This window comes from Metarhizium brunneum, chromosome 2 (genome assembly GCF_013426205.1).
Source record: "Metarhizium brunneum chromosome 2, complete sequence".
Classification (NCBI taxonomy): domain Eukaryota; kingdom Fungi; phylum Ascomycota; class Sordariomycetes; order Hypocreales; family Clavicipitaceae; genus Metarhizium; species Metarhizium brunneum.
In genome coordinates this window covers 3432157-3453009 of record NC_089423.1, presented here as the reverse complement: position 1 = coordinate 3453009, position 20853 = coordinate 3432157, and the positions used below count along the sequence as shown (strand labels likewise).

The window sequence follows — 20853 nt, the reverse complement described above, 5'->3', positions numbered from 1 at the left end:
CACAACTATTGACTCCTCACGGCGGGCAATAACAATATCGACAAAGCTGCGCCAATTCGACCGTACCGACCAGGGCTAGCATGAAGCTCATTAGAGCTGAAGCTTCAGCGATATCCATGCTACATCATCCTCAATGCTTCAACAACGACGCATAAATCAGTAATTTGGTGTTTTCAACCCCGTTGCGTCGCCGCAGCCACAGGAGCTTTACAGCATTCAATGTTGATTCACGCTCCGTTTGACTTCATAGGCCATGGCGGCAAAAAGGTCCAACAGGGGGGGGGGACAAACCAGTCTCCTACGCCATTTCAATGGATAACTTGACTGGCAGCACGCAGCGGAAGGCGGCTAGTTTGCCCCGGCGGCTCGTGTGTGCCATAAGTCCACCAGACTCTCCACAAAACGTCAAGTGACTCAAGTCTAACCCGTCATCTTGACGTGCACACCGTATGTACACCATATCAATCGGCAAACCGGTATAATGTACAATGGACAAACATGACGCCATAGAATGACGGCCCAGGGGGCAGAATATAAAAGAAGAGAAATCTTAACATTCCGACAAAAGTCACTTGTGCAAAAGAACCACGCACGTCCTCGCCTAGCAAACCCCCTACATACTACCCGCTGCACCAGATAGACGACGAGGTTGAAACAACTGCACCATGCCCGAAGGGACACAGTCGCCGCCTCCCGAGCGCCAGACCGGCAAACAGCTGCACGAGCCGCCCGGTAAAGGATCTGGGATAGATGAGGTCGACAACAAGGGCGACAAGATGAAGTCTGAGTTGGAGGTATGCTGCACGGCTCATGGTATAAAGTCCTCATTGTACTGCGAAAAACACACTAATACCTTTTCCCTCTCAACTACAGAACCTCTCATCTAATCCCAAGGGACCGATGGATGACCATCTCGAAGCAAAGTTCTCAAAGGAACCGGGGAACCCGGTTGGTGCACATATTCAGAAATGAAGACGCAAACAAGTCACCAGTTTTCTATTGCAATGCTCAATAAAACTTGAATAAACGGATAAAAGATACTGTCTCGGACGAGGTAAAGTTTGGTGTGCTAGACTACATATTCTGGTAGTTCGTGTATTGCTCATGCGAAAAGACAATTTCCCACAACATCCATTCTTAAACTAGCCACTTGATCCTTTCAGCAGACCCTTCCACACCTAACCCGTCTTTTCATCTACAGGCTTCGTAGCGGGAATGGCCTCGGTAGGTGCCACAGCAGCCGGGGTGGTTGTAGCTGGCGCGCCTCCAGAGGTAGCGGTAGCAGTCGCAGTAGGCGCAGCCGTGGGAGCAGACTCCTTGGGGGCCTCCTTGCCAAAAACCCTCTCCAGCCCGGCGGCCTTGTAAGCGCTCCCACCGTGCTCCTGCTTCTTCAGATCGGCGAGACGTCTGGCCTCGGCGTGAATGTCCTGCACCTGGCGCGAGCTGTCGGTGTAAAACTTGGCAATCTTCTTGCCCGTGGGGTGGTTGCTAGCCTTTTCAAAGTAGGAGCCGATGCCGGTGAGAAGGCTGTTGGCGCGCTGCGAGATGCCGTAGCTGGTGTCGGCGGCCTTGGCGCGGTCGGTCGCGTGGTACTTCTGGTCGATGCTCTGGATGGTGCTGAGGAAGCGGTGGGACACGTTGTGCTTGGTGTCCAGCTCGATGGCGTGCTCGATGGCGGCGTCGCCAACGACGTATCCGTGAGCGAGATACTCGGCGAGGATGCGAGCGCGGGGCTTCTCCTCCTGCGTGATGTCGTCCGAGTCGCGGTCCACCTTGGCGTCGTGGTGGCCCTCGTCATCGGTGGTGCTGCCGGAGCCGGTGACGGAGATGTGGTTCGGTCCAAGCTGGGTGTTGTTGAGGAGGAGGGCCGTCTTCATGGCCGTTTCCTTCTCAAAGGTGACGTCGGCGGACTTGGAGTCGCCCTCGGTAGCGACTTTGAAGTCGGCAATCTTGCCGCTGCCAACGGCGTTAGCCAATTCACTGCCATCCAAACTGCGTCGGGTGTCGGGTGGATGGTGCAAGAAGCTTACCAGAAGCTGAAGAAGTTCCTGACCTCCTCATCGCTGGTCGCGGAGGCGATATTCGTGACGTGGACCGTTGCGGCAGCCATGGTTTTACCCCGCTATCACAGAAGCTTGGGGAGCTGTGCAATATATGGATAGAGCAGGGGCTTTTGTTTTGTGTCTTGTCGCGACGCAGATAATTACGCCAGAAAATAGATATTTGCGAATACCAGCTTCTTCAAAGGTCGACAAATTTCGTATGATGCCAAACAAGCACGGAGCAACGAGGTTTCAAGGCGAGAAGTCAAGAACCTGCTTTAAGGAGGTGCTCATGAGCGGGGCAAATCGCGACGTCATCAACGACTGTGGCTGGCGGCAGTCGCCTCAGCTCAAGGGAGCTCTTGCGTTCAATGTTCAGCTGCGCATGCGTTCGAGTGGCGCCACCAACATGAAGGCCTCCACTACCCGGCCGTGATGCGCAAGAGCGATCGAATGTGGCAGCCAGCAACACTGGAGGCTTCCATCTCCGAAACTCACACGGCACACAGTTGGCGTCATCCGTGCACCAGACCCTTTTGGCACTGCGCCACAAGAGGGATGAGGCGATTCACATCAAGACATGTGAGATTGGACGTATCTGAGACACCCAAGAGGGCGGCACCTGCAGCTACGTTACTCCGTACGAGATATCCAGGTGTATTGTGCATATATGTACACATGCCGCCTCATGCATGGACATGTGCCCTGTACGGAGTGCCGAACGTTGCAAAACCGTCTTGCGTTCATGCGAGACCTCCCAGGCACGCGGCTGCCCATGTAGGCTTTGCATCGACATGTGGTCTTGCGGTGGCGGTTGATAGTAGTAGTAGATGATGTGAGAAGAACGACCTGGCGCTGATTAAGGCCACGCGGCATCTGCCCAGCTTCGGGCATGGAGCAAGGCAGCCGTCTCAAAGGCAAACACACACACACACATGCCTCTCACACTCTGTCCCGAATCCATCTTTTGCCGTGCGTATTTGTTTGGGCTCCAACTTGGAGCATCCATCATTTATAATTAATTCTCCATGCCAATCAATCCCCCTCTGCCCGGAAGAGCATGTGACATCCGGATGGGACATGTTTCGTCTACACGGACCAGAATGGGCTTGACCGCCTCTCAGGCTCTCACCGTCACCCTCTTGGTCAACTTGACCCCATCACAAAGCAAGCGAGCAGCACCGACTTGGACGGTCCCATCCCGCTGCATATCTAGGTAGGTTCGTGTGCAGTCCTGCCAACGGCCATTTTGACCCGTCGTCTACTTCGTACAAAACAGACGTCAAGAATTCAGCATAAACCATGTCCCAAATGACGGTGACTACGGCCCAATTGACCGCAGCATCGCGTATCCTTGCCATCTCTGGAGCCACGATGGGCCTGTCTCTCTGTATGACGGTGGATGTAGCGGGGGCCCAACCCAACAAAGAATCCATGGCTGAGACGGGCACAAAGAGATTGAAGGAAAGCCTTTCCATTCACGTCGCCAAAAATTCCAATTTTACATCGGACCGTGTAAAGGACCTGGTCGTGGTGTGTGATGCAGCGCCCGAGTGTCCTTTGGAACTTTCAATGTTGGCATCTTTGCGATGGGCGTGGCATAAAAGGACACGGTTGCGAGAACCCAACGCCACACCGACACGGATGAATCGACTGATGACAGGTCATGGTGTTGCGGGCAACGGCAATGCAACTGCATACCGGTGGCCAACGGATGTTGTTTCTGGCCACTTTGCGCGCACTCAATCGCTGGTGTTTCAAGCAAACACGCCCCTCAAACATTGTGTGTCCGGCGTCCGGCGTCCGGGCATCACCCTGTGCTCCACGGCGTCGACTGGTGCGAATGCCATCTCTCCAACTTCCCGAACAGCAAGACTATGTATGTACGTCGAGTTATAACCACCATCACTTGCTCGCCGACATCATCAGCCTCGCCCGTGTATAAAATTCAAACCACAAGCAAAAATACATACATACATACTCCGTACTGTTCCAAGTGCAATGCGTAGTTGGCCGCCGCCCCTTGTCACGCACATCCGTGTCACCCACCATCCCTTGGAATCTCCCCTTCCCTCGTCCAATGTTGCGGGGAGGCTGGGGGGGGCCGATCAACTCCAGAACGGACCGCCATGAATCCCAGCATCCCGGCATCCCAGCACCACCGGGCCACCAACCAGTGCGACCAGGCATCGTCTCTGTGGGCCGGCAATTTTCTCAAAAAAACCCTCTTGACAGCCACGCCGCCCAGTGTCAGTGTCGGCGCAGTCTCAACCTCCAAGGGACCACCCGTCTATTAAAAACCGCCATCGCCAGCCCGCGCTCCCCGTGACGTGGCTCTACAACCTTCCCTCTCGCTTTGCGCTCTCACATGGCCACGGCTATCGTGCATGTCCCAGGACATTAAGCTGTCGTTACCTCCCATTGCCGAATCATCTTGTTCCTTTTCGTGCCACTGGAATTTGCTTTGTTTGCCCCCCCAGCGGCGAAATACACGCGATCCCCATTCCAGAGGTGAGCCATGCATGTGTCCCAACATTGAACCTTCCACGACTCGTTCCAACACACCCCTCTAGCTTGTCTATATAAACCTCCATCTCGGTACCGCGCATCCAGGCATCGTCGCAGCTGTGCGCAACGTCCTACCCATCTCCCGACCGGCGACGGAACAATGGCCGCCTTCCTCAAGAACCGCACCACCTATGACGAAGACAAGATCCTAAACCTCATCTGGTTCGGCCTCGTCGGCCTCCAGGTAGTCATTGTCATGAGCGTTGCCGCTCAGGCCGCAAGGCGCTATCTACGGCACTATTTCCAACAGAGACGGAAGCAGATGTTGCCTTGAACTTTTTTTTTTTTTTTTTTGCTTGTATGGGCGGGCGTTTGGCGGGGAGGAATGGACAGGCATTGGGGTTGAAAGGTTTCCGTCTGGTCCTAGCGACTGACCATGGTCGACATAATACTGGCGTGTCTCATGTTTTTTGCATCACGGGGAGTTTTTTGCATTGGGCTTTTTTGATTGCATGGGTTGGCGTCACTGTATGGATACGTTTTACTGAAATGTCAACGGTTTTTACTCTGCCTAATCTGCAACTGCTAATTCGCAAATCATTTGACCAAAATAGTCCAAAACCCAGCGTCACATTCTTACTCCCTACTTCAATACAGCGGTAGCGTGCCTTCGGTCTCGGCGAATGCTCTCTCAAGGATTGCGAGCCCATCTTCAACCTGGCTCTCCGTCACTGTAATAGGAGGCGCAATTCTAAATGTGCCACCAAAGCTTGGATGGCTGCTCAGATTCGCCCAGAGCCCAAGCTCGTATGCGCGGTTTCCAACTCTTTTGGCCAGTTCCAAAGCCGGCCTTTTGCTCTCTCGGTCCGTCACAATTTCAACGCCCGCCATGAGACCTCTCCCGCGCACTTGGCCAATGCAGCCGTACCTGCTGTGTAGTGTCTGCAACCCGCTGTGCAGTATCTCGCCGCATTTTCTCGAGTGCTCTATCAGATTATCCCGGAACAGGATCTCGAGGACCTTGTCACCAACAGCAGCAGGGAGAGGATCGTTGACATGGGTGGTGTAAAAGAAGAAGCCCTTCTCCGCGGCTACACTGGCAACTTCATCGCTGGCCACCACCGCACTCAGGGGTAGACCGTTACCCAGGGTTTTGGACAGGGTTAAAATGTCCGGCACGACGTTCTCGTGGTTGATGGCCATAAAGTCCCCGCATCTGCCGACGCCCGTCTGAGCCTCATCGACGATCAGGAGCATTCCTCGCATCTCGCACTGCTTTTTCAAGGCCTTCAGATATCCCGGTGGGAGAACATGCATACCGCCCGAGCTTTGGATGCACTCGACAATGCAAGCAGCTAGAGAGCCGCACGACTGCAAGTCAATCATCCTCCATCCATATTCCAATTCTGTCTCCCAGTCATAGGAGCCATCGGGCTTGCGGAAAATGGACCTGTATGCATTGGGCGCGGGCAGCATGTGCATGCCTGGCATCAAAGGTCCATGACCTCTTCTGCCGAAATGATACTGCGCGCCAAGTGCCTGTGCCGTCACTCCATGCCATGAAGCCCCAATGCCAACTATTTCAAACTTGCCCGTATATGTCTTGGCCATCTTGATGGCGGCTTCATTGCTCTCCCCTCCGGTGGAGAGAAAGAAGGCTTTGTCTAATCCAGCTGGAAGAGCGCTGCAAAGTCGATCCGCAAGTGAGATCACTGGAGGCGAGACCATGCCAGAGAAGAGGTGATCAAGCTGCATTGCGTGATCGGTAATGACTTTGACAATCTCTGGATGCCCGTGGCCGAGGAGGCAAGACATTTGCCCCGACGTCCAGTCCAACACCTTGTGGCCCAATGCCGTGTAGATGTATAATCCACGACAGCCAGTAATAACATCAGGCTCGAACTTGGTACCATAATCAAGGAGGTGTTTCTTAGACTTGGCCACCAGGGCCTTCTCATCAATATTTTGGTACAATGTTGGTGGCATGTCTTCTTCTATAGGAAAGACCACCATAGAGGTGCTGGCCATGTCCTTTGTGACAATCCCCGGAGCCATTTCGAGTTGTAAGTAAATAAGTGTCGATCAGAAATAATTGCCTGGGCTTGAAAGAAGTGGAGTGATACTAAACATGATGAATAGATTAGAAAGACTCCTACCTGCGGCGCCTTTTATACCCGGTTCACAACATTGCTGCCGGCGTGGACATGAACGGCCAAGAACGCATTTATCAGGTCCACAGGATGTTCCCCGCGGGCAACTTTCGCCGCGGCAGGAAAAGTCGATATGGCCCCCCCTCCACAACCGCCATCATGCAAGGTGACGAGCGTGTTCTGTCACCATGCATTCTGTAAAGGGTCCCAGAGGCTTGGGAAGTATTGATCCAGGATAGATGCATCAGGCATTGAAAATTCTTGAATATCCATATTGTTGTCACTCTCTTCCTCTCTGGCCACACCACCCAGTATTCTATCCACAATGTCCGCATGCTGTGCCACACAGATATCAGCCAGATCCCACTCGAACTGCTTCTGATATTTGCGGAGAGTGGCCACAATGTCCTGAGCGATTCGAAAAGAACTGCTCCGTGCCAATCCTTGGAGAGAGCTTTCCATTTCCAATGCGCAGCGCAAAAGGAAATTGACTGTTGCGGGAAAGGCAAAGGCTGTCACCGGCAACCAGAAACCGCTGAGCTGCTCGACTTGTAGTTCTTGGAGGAGGAGGAGTATTTCCTCTGCGGTACGCCGCGCTTGTATGTAGCGATTCATAATTCGCTCATTGAGTTGGTCGTAAATGCGCTTCTCGGCTTCCAGCTCCATTCTTTGGAGGAGAAGCCTGGTCGTGAGATATGCCAAGCGGAGGTTGGCCGCACCCGGGATCTCGAGTCTGGAGCCGCGAATAACTATAAGACGACAACTTCCAGTCAAGGACTCGACCCAGTTGTTCAATGCCAGCTCTAGGCTAGTTGTATCCCATGGCCGATTTCCGTCAACGGCATACACGCGTTGTAGATGTTGGTCCAAAACATCAGTCAGTCGAACCAGTGCTATGAACACGTTTGCTGTTCGTACTCGTGCTTCACTGGAATCGCCCTCACAAAGACATTCTAGTGTCGGAAGGGGAACATCATATTGTATCCTTGAAATATGCGGCGGTGTGCCATGAGCCAAACTCAGCCTGGTGCCGTGTTAACAAGATGAAAGATGCTCAGAATCGGACTGTAACATACCATCTATCATGAAGCAGTAATGACCACCATAATTTCATTCTCAAGTATTTCTCTGACTGCGGTATCTTCCACGGTAATGGATTATGGTTGAGTCCCAGGGAATGCGCCATGGATACAGCTGAGCCTAACAGCACCCCGTTCCCAATGATTGACGTGGTTGGTCGCCCGCTTATATTGAGCAGAATCGCTTTGATTATAGATATCCCCGGAGATAGGTAAAGCTCAGAATACACGGCTTCATTGGCAAGGTTCCATATAAATCGGTCATCGGGACATTTATTGCCACTGAGCGTAGGGGAATGGCGCCAATAAACCAAGGTGTGGGCATATAAACAAGATAACAGAGCTGGTGAAATATGAGTCTTGTCTTCAAGATATTGGTCGCGAAAGGACTGCTCGTCCAATAGTGGAAGACACTCGTTGGCCTTGGTGAAATACCTGTGTCTAGAGTCAGTCTGTATGGACATTAATTGGGTCTACACTGTGATTTCAACACACTCGTTGATAATGTCATCAACGAAAGGCTCCAAGATCTTTTCGATGATGGCCAGCTTTTCCGCAGATGGGCTTTTATTCACGGCCAAACCCACCGGACGCTTCTGGACCATTGTAAATAGCACCGGTTGAGAACGACCCGCGGATTCCGGAATGATCATCCTAGTACTCCTGGTCGCTCCAGGAATTCCTGATAGATAATCGGATAGCACCTGCTTGTCATTTATCACTGCGGGTCCAACGATATGCATGGTGTGATGGTCCTGATGAGTAGAGTCAAGCTCTAGTGGCTCTTGGTCTTGTTCACCATGGCCGCCGATTCCGCGGGAAAGGGCATGCGGACTGGAAGGCTCAACGGGTGCCGGATTCTGACTTGTGAATGCTGCTGCAGGGTGGCTCAAGCCGGAGTCCTCATGGATATGCACCAAAGCTGTTGAGCTCTTGCTGCTGGAATCTCCCGATTCCCGTGGGCGTCGTCTTGACAAAGAACCGTTTTGGCTTGCACCTCTCCGGCGAGGATGTCGGTTCGGTCTTGGGCAGGCCTCAGCGTCTGGGCTATCCGGAAATACGCATTCGGTTCGATGAGCCCGACAAGTCACACAGGTGTCTGAGAACGCTTCGGTTTGACATCTTGACTTTCGGCGTCGACAAGGCAAGCAGGCAGGGCGTAGATGGGAGCGATATGGCCGTTCCAATTGCCTCGATCGCAACATTTGTTCGTAGCTATGCGGTTGCATGACTTGGCCCAAGGCTTGGCCATGAGAATCTCTCAATAATAACCCTCATAACAGACAATACTCGTTCTGGACGGCGAGGCAAAATCGTGCAGTTTTCCGCGGGGAACTAAAGTGGCTGCGTGGACTGCACACGAGTCAAAACGGCACCAACATAATGCAGCGCCAGTGCCCCATCACTATCCACACATCCATCCATACTGGAGAGCAGTTGGCCGTGAAGAAGCATCTGACTGTAATTCATGATAGCTGAGCAGATTGTCCCCAGTTCGACTGGACTCTGGTCACCGATTCGATGCCGACAAACGATGGCTGGGCCATGCTGTGAGGAAGGCGCGCTTGACGATCCTGCCGAAGTTGTCTCGCACTCGGGTTGGCAAGCAAACGGGCAGAGAAGCTAACACTGTTGCCTTTCTCGTATTGACATATCAATCTAGGATTCACTCCCGATAGCACCGCCACTTTAATCTCTCCACTGATTGTTCGTAAAGCTAGGTCGTGAGGTAATCTGACATGGTGTGCCTGCTGAACAGTTGAGGCTCGACTTATTCCATGGCGGAACATGTAGACCAGGATTGTTCTCGCTAGCAAAGAGCACTTCCATATCAACATGCAATGGATGCCCAAAACGGTTGGTCAATTTTGGACGATGGCACAATCACATCATTTCTTTTTCTTCTTGTTCTTGACAAATATACCTGGCGGCAAGTGACGGCTTTGGGCCGGAACACTTCCGTCTATTTCACACTTGATCCTCAATTACAAAGCAACGACGATATTTGCGGAACTCGGAAGGAAATAGGAACGACCTAATTCTGAACAGGTATTTTATTCGTTACCGAATTTTACGTCCCCCTTACCCCTCATTCACAAACAATAGAGGTAAGCTAGGGACAAGGTGGGGGAGTGATGAATAGAGTAGTATCCAAGAGGGTACGGACTTCGGAGGCATGTACAATATTAAGGGCTCACATTGACACCTTCCCAGAGAAATATGTATAAAGCCCCTGTGCCTCTCTGATGTGCGACGTGTCAGATGCAAAGTTAGATGACGGGTCTTGGACACTTTGAAAGCCGGCCATCTGAGTTCTCCCAAACAACCTCTTCCAAAGAAGCATCATATTTCAAGTCTATGAAGACGGAGCGGCTTCAGAGAACGACATGTCGAGCGCAGAAGACTCTAAATTGCCGAATGGAACATCTCCACAGAGCACCAAGCCGTTTGAAAAGGTTGAACAATACAAGCCGATGCCGCGTGTTGTCTAGCTCCCATCAACTGATAGCAACAGGTCTTGATCGTGGGAGCCGGTCCGGCAGGCCTCTTACTCGCTATACTTCTCGCCCGAAGTCATATCCCGTCGACGGTATTAGAATCATGGGATCGTGTGGATGAAAGGTTGCGCGCAACACAATACGGCGTTCCAGCGACGAGGGTATTTCGACGAGCAGGTATCCTTGATGATATCCGGTCAGAAAGCATCACGCACTTTCCGTACATCTGCTGGCGTAGTGTCCGGACTGGTCAATTTCTTACTGGAATAGACCTGTCCGTGGTCAAAGCCGATAAAGATCGGATGACGATACTGCCACTGAATGAGATTTTGCAAATCATGTTGCGACACTGCCGAGAAAAATATTCTGATTATGTTACATTGCTTTTCAACCATAAGGTTATTAACATCAATCAGGACTCAAGGTCAGCAACAGCGGTGGTCGAGGTTGGCGGTCAAGACGAAGTCAAACGCACCGTGACATTTGAGGCATCTTACATTATTGGGTGTGATGGTGGGCAGAGCACCGTTCGAAAAACGCTTTTCCAGAGGAATTGGCCCGGTGAAACGTTTGGGAGTCGCCTGCTTGTTCAAAATGTAAGTCACTTGCTAATTAACTAGTATATTATTCACGAAAAAGAAAACACCTGTCTCTGCTTTAGTCAGATTCAAGCGAAATAAACTAACCCCTTTCCCCAGGTATACTACAAAGGGTTCGCAGACAGTGGTTGGGATGGTGGCAACTACATGATAGACGACGAATTCTGGGGTCTCATTGCCAAACGAGGCAAGGCCAAAGGACCAGAGGGTGAGCTCTGGCGAGTTACATATGGTGATTCGGTCGCCAATCTATCGGAAGAAGAATATCTGAAGCGCCGCGAACTCGCATTCAAGAAGATGCTTCCTGGACATCCGGATCCCAGCCAGTACAAGGTGACGCAGACGGACCAATTCCGCATCCACAATCGATGCGTAGAAAAGATGCGTGTCGGCCGAGTTTTCCTCGCGGGCGATGCTGCTCATGTCTGTAATCCTTTTGGCGGATACGGCTGTATGGCTGCGGTTTTGGATGTGGCGGGCCTCGCGGACTGTCTCATCGGGTACTATGAGGGCAAAGCCGATGAGGACATTCTTGACGCTTACGCGGAAATCCGGCGAGAGAAGTTCCTTCAGTTTATTGACCGGCGGTCTAGGAAAAACTTGAATCGAATCTCCAAGACAAACGCAGACACTGCGCTTGAGACGGACCCATTTCTAGCATTGCTGAAAGGCATGGAGGGTAATGCTGACGAGACGAAGAAATTTCTACTGGTACGTATTCCTCGCCAGGATGCCCTTTACCCCAAGGGATATTATCAGATAGCCTAACAGCCAATGTAGAAGGTTAGCAGCATTGAGTTTGACTTTACCACGCTGTATAAGAACCCTGTTGCAGCATGAGACGAGGCGTTCAGACTTTAAACTGAAGGGTTCCCAATTACTGCGTTTAGTTTTTAAAGGCCTGCATTGTTTTGAGAAGAAATGGTATGCTTACATCAAGCTCAAGTTCATCCGCATAGAAAGAACATGTTCAATCTTGTATATTCTTGTTGTCTTGAATTCGCAAGTTACCTAAGTTGACGAGGGATGTCCCGTAGTAGCAAGGACCTTGTTACTGCCAAGGTCTGTCTAAATCAGCCGTAATAGCGCACGGATTATCTGATGCCTCCAACTTGACCAGACGCTGCCAGATTTATCCAGATTTCTATTCCTCGCGACCAATCCAGCCCTATCTTCCTCGGCATGGCATCGTACATCATAACAGATTTATCACCAGGTCATCTCTCCAAGGACCTGTCATTAGCTGTCAACTTCTCACCTAGCTCTCCTTTCGAATCTAGTGAGCGGATGATACTAAGGGATCTATTCTACGAGGTTCTTCGGCATGGAGAAAAACACACCACACCCCAGTATACGGTCAGCACAGTAAGCCTTTCCCTTGCAAGTAATAATAGCCTGGTATCAGAAGAAAAGCTAAAATAGAGAGTTATTAGTATCCAATACAATTGTTCTTCCAAATGAAGAGTACTCTTGCCGACAAAGTCAGAGAATCTCCAAATTCATCTTTGCCTTATTCCAATACGCAGACCTGCATGGTGGAAGTGAACTTCTGCAATGCAACGGTGGCCGGCGACGTCATCAACGCACCACCCCGGGAACTTGTCGACACACATTTCCATAGTACTATTTATGCTCTATTTTTCGTCTCTACCGTCTTCCAGAACATGCTTTGAGAATACAAACCTGGCGCGTTTAGAGGTGTGCGTGGCGCCTCGGCGTCCACACCTTTGCATATTTTGTCGGAGCGCCTCCGGATGATGCCCAGTTCTATCTGCACATTCCCATGCCATTTCTACTGTTGCAGGTGGTGCTTGGCCTGCTGCATCGGGACGCCCGGGCAGCATCATGTGAGGCGGCTGGCGATGTCACCCCCGGTGCCGCTTTCGCTGCTGCTGCTCCTCAGCTGCTGCCAACGTCAGCTCGGTGCTGGCCGTTTGGCAGGTTTAAGTTGGGCATGGCATCAATATTCAAGGATTTGGACCGTGCTCGAATACGTGGAACAATACATGGCACGGATCACCTTTGTTTGTGTCTGGGTGTAGAGACTGGAGCATCTAGACTGTTCGTAGCATCATGGCTCTTGTCCGCGTGAGTCCGTGACCATATAATGGGCTCCGAGTCCATGCCAAAGTCGAGAGGCACTGCATGCGGCTAGGGAAGTGGTATTCTCACTTTTTGTTCATCTGTTGCTCGATTCTTGGGTCAAACGATTCTGCGAGCTACAGGTCCCAGCTATAAAACAGGCCCATTTCACGAAGAAAGGCGATACATCGACGGTGCTTAATACCCCCGTTTTCCCATATTGTGCATGTTCAAGGCCCGTGACCTTGTTCAATCAACCAACATGAATGCCTCCTTTCAACAATCCAGCATGCGGCCCGTGCCCAACACAGACAGAGCCGCTCTGACAAGACTCGTACCGATGTGTAGACATCATGACAAATACTCGCCCGAATATAATGATAGCCATTCGATTCACCCCGTTCCAATCATTACATTTGCCAGAGGCCGTCGGCTGGTTGGTGGAAGTTTCCCGGATTGCCCATCCAGGTTGTACTGCGGTATGAATATCCAGCGGACAAGTCGACCTGCTCGAGGGGCGTCTTCTTGACAAGATGGGAAAGAAAAAGACTGCCCCTAATCAGAAGAGTCTTGGGAAGCGTTGGTCGATGCTTGCTTTCTCCGGGCACTGCACACTTGAGTGCCAAGTGTCCATCTGTCTTGTCGTCGTGTCCGGCATCTGTTTGCAAATGTCAACGGCGTGGTTTGGACTCGCATCGAACTCGCATTGAAACACGGCCACTTCCCGATTGGCACATTTGCTGACTGCCACTGAAGACCGAAAAGACCGTCTGATCCCGGTGCAATTGCGCGTGGGCTGCCTACCCAGGTAGCCTCTTCGCATGAAGGCTGCGTCAAACCCCTCCCATCAGCTCAGTTGTTCTCAGCCACGCGCGTGCGGCGGCCGGCACGAGAAGCCCACGAGTCTGCGATGATGCGTCGATGAGCCAGTTCGGAGCACCATCCTTGGATCCGTAAATTTGTTCCTCGAGTCTGGTCTGGTCCCTGCATGTACACTATTGCGTACATGGCACACACATACACACACGCACGGCTGAACAGAGTGCATACAAGTTCAACCAGACCAGGCGCTTTATCCGGGTGCTCAGTGCTCACCCACCTGGGCACCTACCTACCTACCTGATTAGGCAGTGCAGGCAGGTACTGCATCGTTCTTGCCTTGGACGCAATTGCCGGGCGTAGAAAAACGTCCGCGTTCATTCTCTTAAGCCATTTGTTTCATCTCCAGACCTGGTGTTTCATCCCATCATCTTGGCTCGCCTCGCCTCGCCTCACCTCGCTGCCAACTTTTAGGAAATCATCAAAATATCATCGCATCAACAACCAGGGCAGCGCTAATTACTGCAGCATTGTTTCGGCCACGACTAAGACGTGCTAGTGCCAGCCCGTCGTTACTGGCCGCTGCACTTGATGCTGGGACGGCCAAACATTGCTTCTGGAGTAAGACACGGCCAGCGCAAAGAGGCGAAGTGGTGAATCAGTGACGGGGTTCGGCTGTCATCACTCAGCCCCCCCTGAGGATTTAAATCCCCATCACCCAGACGGCAAAATTCATCAAAAGTCATACCAAATGCGAATTTCATTGATTCTTCTCCATTTCTCGTCATCCCACCATCTGCACACCCAACACGCCGGGTTCTCGCACTGCAGCACGTTGAATATCGGGTGTCGTTTCTGTGCCTGAACATCTCCCCATTCTCTGACGACGACGACGACGACGACGACGACGCCGACGACGCCAGCAGCTATGCCACATATAAAATCGCCACACCGACAGCATCTTGCAAATCCATCATCAAGATCGGCTCGTGCACCACAATATGGACGAGGCCGGCCGCTGGTGGAGAGAATTGTGGCATGATTGGCCCAACGCATGGGACGTATGCCGCCGTCGTGGGCTGCTTAAAGCACTCCCCGACATGGCACGGGCTGCCATCTGGACGGTCTTGATGATTGTGCTATTTGCCGGCGTTATTGCATGTGATTTGCTTCGTACAACATGGTCCCATGCATACCCGCTGTCTGGGCACAATAGGGACAAGAGGGAGCGTCGACGCAAAGACAACTCGCTGCAGCGACTGCTGAGCAGACCCATGGCAGATCCCATATCAGCATATAGGACTGTCCACTCCCAGAGCCCGCAACACGATGAAAAGGCTAAAACTTCCATCTTTAGCCGCCTCCCGCCCGAGATTCGGAGGCACGTTTTGGTTTCAGCTTTTGGAGAACGCACACTACATATGGACTTGGATTTCCGACTCCCATTCAACTTGGTTGAGAAGAAGCCATATGATGGGTGTGACGTGCATGCAAGGATTCACCAAGAAAACCTGGCCTCGGACTCGCACTTGGATACAAAGTCTGGCAGGAATAGGACTTGGAGGTGGTTTGGTTGTGTATGCCACCGGTTCGACATCGTTAAGACACCACCGTTGACTTACGGCAGGAGATGCAACTACCGATGCGCTCATTTTGGAGAGCCAGATACGGACATGTGCCTTCGCGGATCAGGAAAGTGTAATACGTGGCCTGGAACGTGGCCAGTGAAGTGTCAAATTGGCGTCATGGGGTGGATGCTATCTTGCAAGCGAGCGTGAGTTTTGCGTGTCTGGCTGCCTTGGGTGACTCTATCGACCATGTACGGAGCTGGCAACACTAACCAATTTTTTTTCAACTCTGCTTAGATATTTCGAGGTCATGGATGTTTTGTATAGCACCAACACGTTCCACATTGCGTCTCCCGTTCTAATGAAGAGCATGTCCGATCTGTTTCCGAGTCATATATTGGCCAACATTCAATCCATAGAGTTGGTTTGGCAACCAAAAGACCTTCCTCTGGTAGAGGGCTTTTGCTCAAGGGTGAAGCACTCCGAATATCAACACCCAGTTTTCCCGTCTCTTGCATACTTGCGGATTGCGTTTGCCCGGATGGTCATCCACGAGGTAGACCACGCCACCGACATGATTTGGCCATATGACAACAGGCGACTACTATCCGAGAGGTTACACAACTCCTTTTTACCGCAAATGGACGAATTAATCAACCGAATTGCGCCACCGACGGCGGAAGTAACGGTATCTTGTGCGAAATGGGATTGGTACGAATTAATAGATGTCTCTCTTTTGGAAAGCCAGGGCAAGGAAGCGACCAGGATGCAAAGAGCGGACATTGAAGGATTGAGGTGCTGGAGAATGATACCCATTAGGAGGAGCATTTCATGGGAAGATGCCGAGGCAGGTCTATCTTCTGTGCCGAGTAGAGAGGGATACTGGATTCATATACCCATTGGCGACGTGCGTCTTCACAACTGGTGTAAGTTCTATTCTGACTCATCTCGTGCGCAATTTGAGACTGACCTGACGACACTTTAGATGGTTACGATTGGCAACGAAATGAGCTTTATGGTCTTGGGCCGGACGGCCTCCCATGTTCTTGATTAGCGGGCAGCGAGGGTCTCAACTAGAGTACATTTCGACACATATATTTTCTAGCGACGTTAATAACAAGCGGTGGAATTGCCGCCACGGCATTGTCCATCAGAGTACATACGGCGCTGGTTCGTCATGGTCCGGCGCCCAATGCCATATACCGCTTTCATGTGGTTGCCAGGCCACGAGCCAGACGCTGGTCCAAGCGAGTAAGCCCTAATTGTGAATTGTGATGCTGCAAGTGCTGCATATGGCTTTCCGCCACCGATCCATTGGCGCACCCGGTGCAGTGACGCGAGCCAATCGTGTGCCATTCATGAACAATGGCTCAAGCTGAATGTGACAAGTTGATACCTTGATGAGATGCTGCTGGCCCCTTTTTTTCTTCTTTTTTTGTACTTAACTTTAAGACATACATTGGTGCTATTTGTGATGGACGCGCCTCGTTGCTCAGTTCAGAGAAACATGCATGACTCGTAGAAAAAAAATACATAATCCCCCATTTCTAATGGTACTTTTCGCACAAAGGTAGTCCTATCAAACAGGCGCTGTTTGGCAAACCACCACGACGATTGGCAGCCCACCTTGTAAGTCGTCCTCGCCGAGCCACTCCCGCAAGAGCGGACATGGCGCCGTCGCCATGACCGGCGAGCCTCCGGCATTGAGGTCATTGTTTCCAATGATGTAAATACTGCGCCCTGGAAGTACATCCGACAAAAGAGGCAGTAAGCTTGTCGTGTAGTCAAGCCGAGTGATGCTCCGCAGGGCCAGCTGCGTCGATGCGCCAGGGACACCGGGCGGCAATGGTGCAAAGCCGGCTTCCGTATTGGGAAACTCGTCGCGGGGCTGCCGGAGCCGGCGCGAGGCCGTCGCCGCATCGACAGACAGCCCGTGCCAGATCAACAACCAGCCATTCAACTACTAGTGATTCTGCCCATGAACAGCACGGTCGAGCCAGCCGTGAAGACGGCTAAATAGTCCGCGCATTATACGACATGTGTCTCCATGATGACGAACAGGGTCAAGATGCTCCCAGCGCCAGACGTCACTAACCCTGTGTTCCAAAACTATCCACGGAACCGCGGCCGCCTGACACCCGTCCGGCGAGGGGACGGGAGGTCATGCACAGCCGTGGCATCCCGTCGAGTTATAACCCGCATTTCAATATATGGTGCCATGTTATAAAGTGGTTCAATTATTGTACAGCTAATGGCCTTGACAAAAAGGGTCGTCGGCTGCTACAAAGTTTGGCACAGCGTTGCCCTTGACTAGTTTTGCCCTTGCGAACACAGCCCCCGATACACATCGTCATTCAAAACATCTCCTTCAAATGGGGAAACACGGTTCCATCGGGTGTAAACATGCCCCCAACAGAGTCGGCCGTGCCAAGGTCATTATGTGGGGGAACCTGTTCGTCTCCAAACTGGAAGCCATTCAAGCCGACGTAGCCCTCGAAAATCCGCGACAGCTCGCTTTGAATCCTCTTGCCGTTTTGTTCCACGGGCTGCTCCGGCGTCTGGTGGCTCTGAGGCATATGTATGTTGGGGAAAGGAGACTGCGTCATGGGCGTGCTCTCCATATGACCCCTGGCCAGCCCAATCATTCCCAGAGCAGCATTAGAATGCGCGTCATCATCGGGGTTCAGGCCGAATCGGGGCGCCACGTCCTTCAGTGACTTGATGGTGCGCCATAGGCGCTTGGAGACAAAGCTCTTGGCCGACAGGTCCCTCACCAAGTCCAGCGCTAGGTAAAACTCCTCCCTGCAAACAGCACTAAATCGGATGGGAGCATGCACCGACGCGAGAAACACCACGGAAATGGCCGAGGCCAGGAATTGATGGTAGAAGGATTGCGATCGTCGGTACAAGTTCGTGGTGTTGTTCAAATTGTTCAAATATTGTATGGTGTCCTTGGCAAAGTCGACAACACGCTGCGCTTGACCCGGATGTTGCATGATGCTTGTGGCGCTGTGTAGAATAGGAGTATACAGCCAGATACGAATCTGTCACCAGTTAGTACTCTGTCGCGGGAAAACCCACGTCGAGGGACGGACCTGATTAAGTCTCAAATATGTGAAGATCTTGAGACGCTGCAGATTGTACGAGGGTATCGATGTTATTTGTTTTTCCTTGTCCCAGTTTTGCACCTTGACTTCTTCGGGTACACTATCATACCACTGGAGTATCTCTCGATCAAGATTATCAATCTCTTCTTGGTGTGATTCTCGAGCCAGTGCCGGCCCGAGACGTGACACTTGGCGCCAGACCTTGGCACCAAGACGAGAGTAGGTGATCATGGCAACAAGGAACGGGTACTCCTCCTAGAAATAGTCAGTGATATATGACCCATGTTTCTTTCCTCTCTGTATTTGCACCTACGGGGAGCGGTAGCCTGGGATCGATTTCCTCATCCATCACCGCATAGGGTAGCCCGGTGGCAAATGCCCATCGTCTGTCGAGAACATATGCCGACCAGAAGCTGTTCAGTGCATCCCGTCTCTCTGCGTCGTCCTGGATCCTCATCAACCCCGCCATCTGATGAATACCAGCTTCCAGGCAGAGCCGTACAACCTGCCCCATGATTCTCCATGCCAGAACTTCTTCGTAAGAAAGATATTTGAACCCGGCCAGCAGGCAAAGAAGCGGCAAGCTGGCCACGTCAGTGGGATCAGACATCAACTTCTTGTTGACTACCCCCTCCATACTCTCATACAGTCGGACAGCCTTGTCGCTGTTGCCATGGAACTCGGTAACCAGAGCGCAGCAGAGGACAATTTTGAGTTGTAATGTCTTCTCGTCATTGACGAGTCCCGTGGGCTGTTGTTGGCCACGCATAGAGTCCAATAACGGTGCGATGTTCTTGGCGTGAGCGGTGACGCTCTCGATGTTGAGCACTGGGTACATTATGCCGACCTCTTCCTCATGCAATCGACACAGCCGAATCATCTCGTCCTTGTCGAATTCTAACAGAGGGTCATGACCAGTATTGCTAGTACCGATCTGCATAGCAACATCGCTTCCGTGCTGCTCTTGGTCGGACGTCTCATCGATACCACGATATCCCATGCTGGAGATGGTCGTGTTGGCAATATCTAGACTGTAAGCCATGCTGGTAGGACCCCGGAACTCCCCTACTTTGGAGTGCGACAAGTCTGGTCTGGCCATGGACGCGGAGCTTTGTGCGGAAGAGGAGGGCGCAAGGGTCGAGCCAAGTCTGCCGTTCAGGATGCGATCGGTTGAGGGGGCCACAATACGAGTTGGCTCTGCCTGCAAAAGAGTCTTCATCGTCTGATTCAGCCAGTTGACTTCTTCCTGGAGTCGACTGAGCTGGCTTGTGACGCTCCTAAACTCATCCGAGTCCTTGAAGTTGTTTGAGCAGCAGTTGGGGGCGTATAAGCACGCCAGATTGAGGTTGCCACATCGTTGGCAAGGCGTCTCGCCATTGCACTTGATTTTTCTTCTCTTGCACTCGTTGCTGTGCGCATTCTGCGTCAGTCCCAATCTGCGTGGGGGAATGTCGAATGTCAGGGATAAAGAACTCACCACGCGATGGAGATATACTGCCAGTCAACCACCAAGAATATGTCAGCAACATCATGTACAGAGCAAGTCGTGCATGCACGCATCCGCAGGCCAATAGCCATATTGTGACACGCGACGAACCGGCGGCATCTGCAGCTCGCACAAGACCGAAGGGGGGGGGGACGACTCGGGTAACACCAAAAACATCAGAACAAACATCAAGACCCCAACATCACAGGCCAAAATAGCCGACACATGCCGGGTGCAATATACAGCAAGCAAGGGAGGTCCCTGGGGGTTGGTCAAGACTCACCCGATTCCTCTTGCTCCTCGTCTGTTTCTGCGCTGCTCCGTCGTCCATCGACTTCCTCTTGTTGGCATTGGACGCGGCCGCAGAGGCACCGATGCCAGCGGAATTGTCTCCGTATGAAGCGGAACCAGACGGACTGGCGTGTGGCCCAGGCCGCGGTGTATCATAGGATATGCTTGCCGTGTCGCTCAGCGCGGCGGGAGCTTGCGCCAGGTAGCGCAAATCAGACGCTTGTGTCTGGATCTGCTCCATGTTGTTGCGCCCGACCACATCAATCCCTTTTGCCTTCACCCGTCGTTGCGGACCGGGAAACCATGCGAGTCGGGAAGAAAAGAAAGGCACCTGTGATTAACAAGGGAAGGGGGGGCAATGATGGCAAATACCTGGCGCCGGCTCAGCCAGCCTGCCACTGCCAGCCTGCCACCGACACTGCAAGACTGTCAGAGCGGCCAAAAACCCATCCTCCTCCACGGACCACCGACCACGAGGGTTGACGGCCCCACGTGACGTCCACACAGACGGGAGAGCTAACTTTGGTGGCGGCGGCCAAAGGCTTGAGTGGCATGCCTTGAAAAGTACCTGCAGGTGGCAGATCTCTGCTCTGATGGAACAGTACTAATACGTACGCCGTCCAA

General features: G+C 52.1%; 8 protein-coding genes across 8 annotated transcripts; 4 read left to right on the top strand and 4 right to left on the bottom strand.

Moving 5' to 3' along the window:
* Positions 1 to 665: 665 nt before the first annotated feature.
* G6M90_00g039870 (uncharacterized protein) lies at positions 666 to 972 on the top strand (the record flags this gene model as incomplete). Its single annotated transcript, XM_014691852.1, has 2 exons — positions 666 to 794; positions 874 to 972. 2 exons carry the CDS (start codon positions 666 to 668, stop codon positions 970 to 972), a joined length of 228 nt encoding a protein of 75 aa, XP_014547338.1.
* A 206-nt stretch (positions 973 to 1178) lies between these two features.
* On the bottom strand, positions 1179 to 2110 carry vip1 (the record flags this gene model as incomplete). The annotated part of the gene is made up of 2 exons (XM_014691851.1): positions 1179 to 1956; positions 2031 to 2110. 2 exons carry the CDS (start codon positions 2108 to 2110, stop codon positions 1179 to 1181), a joined length of 858 nt encoding a protein of 285 aa, XP_014547337.1.
* A 2600-nt stretch (positions 2111 to 4710) lies between these two features.
* Positions 4711 to 4884, top strand: G6M90_00g039850 (uncharacterized protein; the record flags this gene model as incomplete). The annotated part of the gene is made up of 1 exon (XM_066130261.1): positions 4711 to 4884. The coding sequence occupies one exon, from the start codon at positions 4711 to 4713 to the stop codon at positions 4882 to 4884; it is 174 nt and encodes a 57-aa protein (XP_065986340.1).
* A 314-nt stretch (positions 4885 to 5198) lies between these two features.
* On the bottom strand, positions 5199 to 6605 carry dgdA (2,2-dialkylglycine decarboxylase; the record flags this gene model as incomplete). Its single annotated transcript, XM_014691850.1, has 1 exon — positions 5199 to 6605. The coding sequence occupies one exon, from the start codon at positions 6603 to 6605 to the stop codon at positions 5199 to 5201; it is 1407 nt and encodes a 468-aa protein (XP_014547336.1).
* Positions 6606 to 6883: 278 nt separating this feature from the next.
* G6M90_00g039830 (uncharacterized protein) lies at positions 6884 to 8384 on the bottom strand (the record flags this gene model as incomplete). Its single annotated transcript, XM_014691849.2, has 3 exons — positions 6884 to 7724; positions 7777 to 8214; positions 8275 to 8384. 3 exons carry the CDS (start codon positions 8382 to 8384, stop codon positions 6884 to 6886), a joined length of 1389 nt encoding a protein of 462 aa, XP_014547335.2.
* A 1782-nt stretch (positions 8385 to 10166) lies between these two features.
* Positions 10167 to 11716, top strand: terC_0 (FAD-dependent monooxygenase terC; the record flags this gene model as incomplete). Its single annotated transcript, XM_014691848.2, has 4 exons — positions 10167 to 10235; positions 10295 to 10873; positions 10976 to 11587; positions 11657 to 11716. 4 exons carry the CDS (start codon positions 10167 to 10169, stop codon positions 11714 to 11716), a joined length of 1320 nt encoding a protein of 439 aa, XP_014547334.2.
* A 3062-nt stretch (positions 11717 to 14778) lies between these two features.
* On the top strand, positions 14779 to 16399 carry G6M90_00g039810 (uncharacterized protein; the record flags this gene model as incomplete). The annotated part of the gene is made up of 3 exons (XM_066130260.1): positions 14779 to 15551; positions 15643 to 16252; positions 16331 to 16399. The coding sequence occupies 3 exons, from the start codon at positions 14779 to 14781 to the stop codon at positions 16397 to 16399; spliced, it is 1452 nt and encodes a 483-aa protein (XP_065986548.1).
* Positions 16400 to 17699: 1300 nt separating this feature from the next.
* On the bottom strand, positions 17700 to 20470 carry G6M90_00g039800 (uncharacterized protein; the record flags this gene model as incomplete). Its single annotated transcript, XM_014691847.1, has 5 exons — positions 17700 to 18389; positions 18441 to 18707; positions 18766 to 19861; positions 19930 to 19946; positions 20222 to 20470. 5 exons carry the CDS (start codon positions 20468 to 20470, stop codon positions 17700 to 17702), a joined length of 2319 nt encoding a protein of 772 aa, XP_014547333.1.
* Positions 20471 to 20853: the final 383 nt, after the last annotated feature.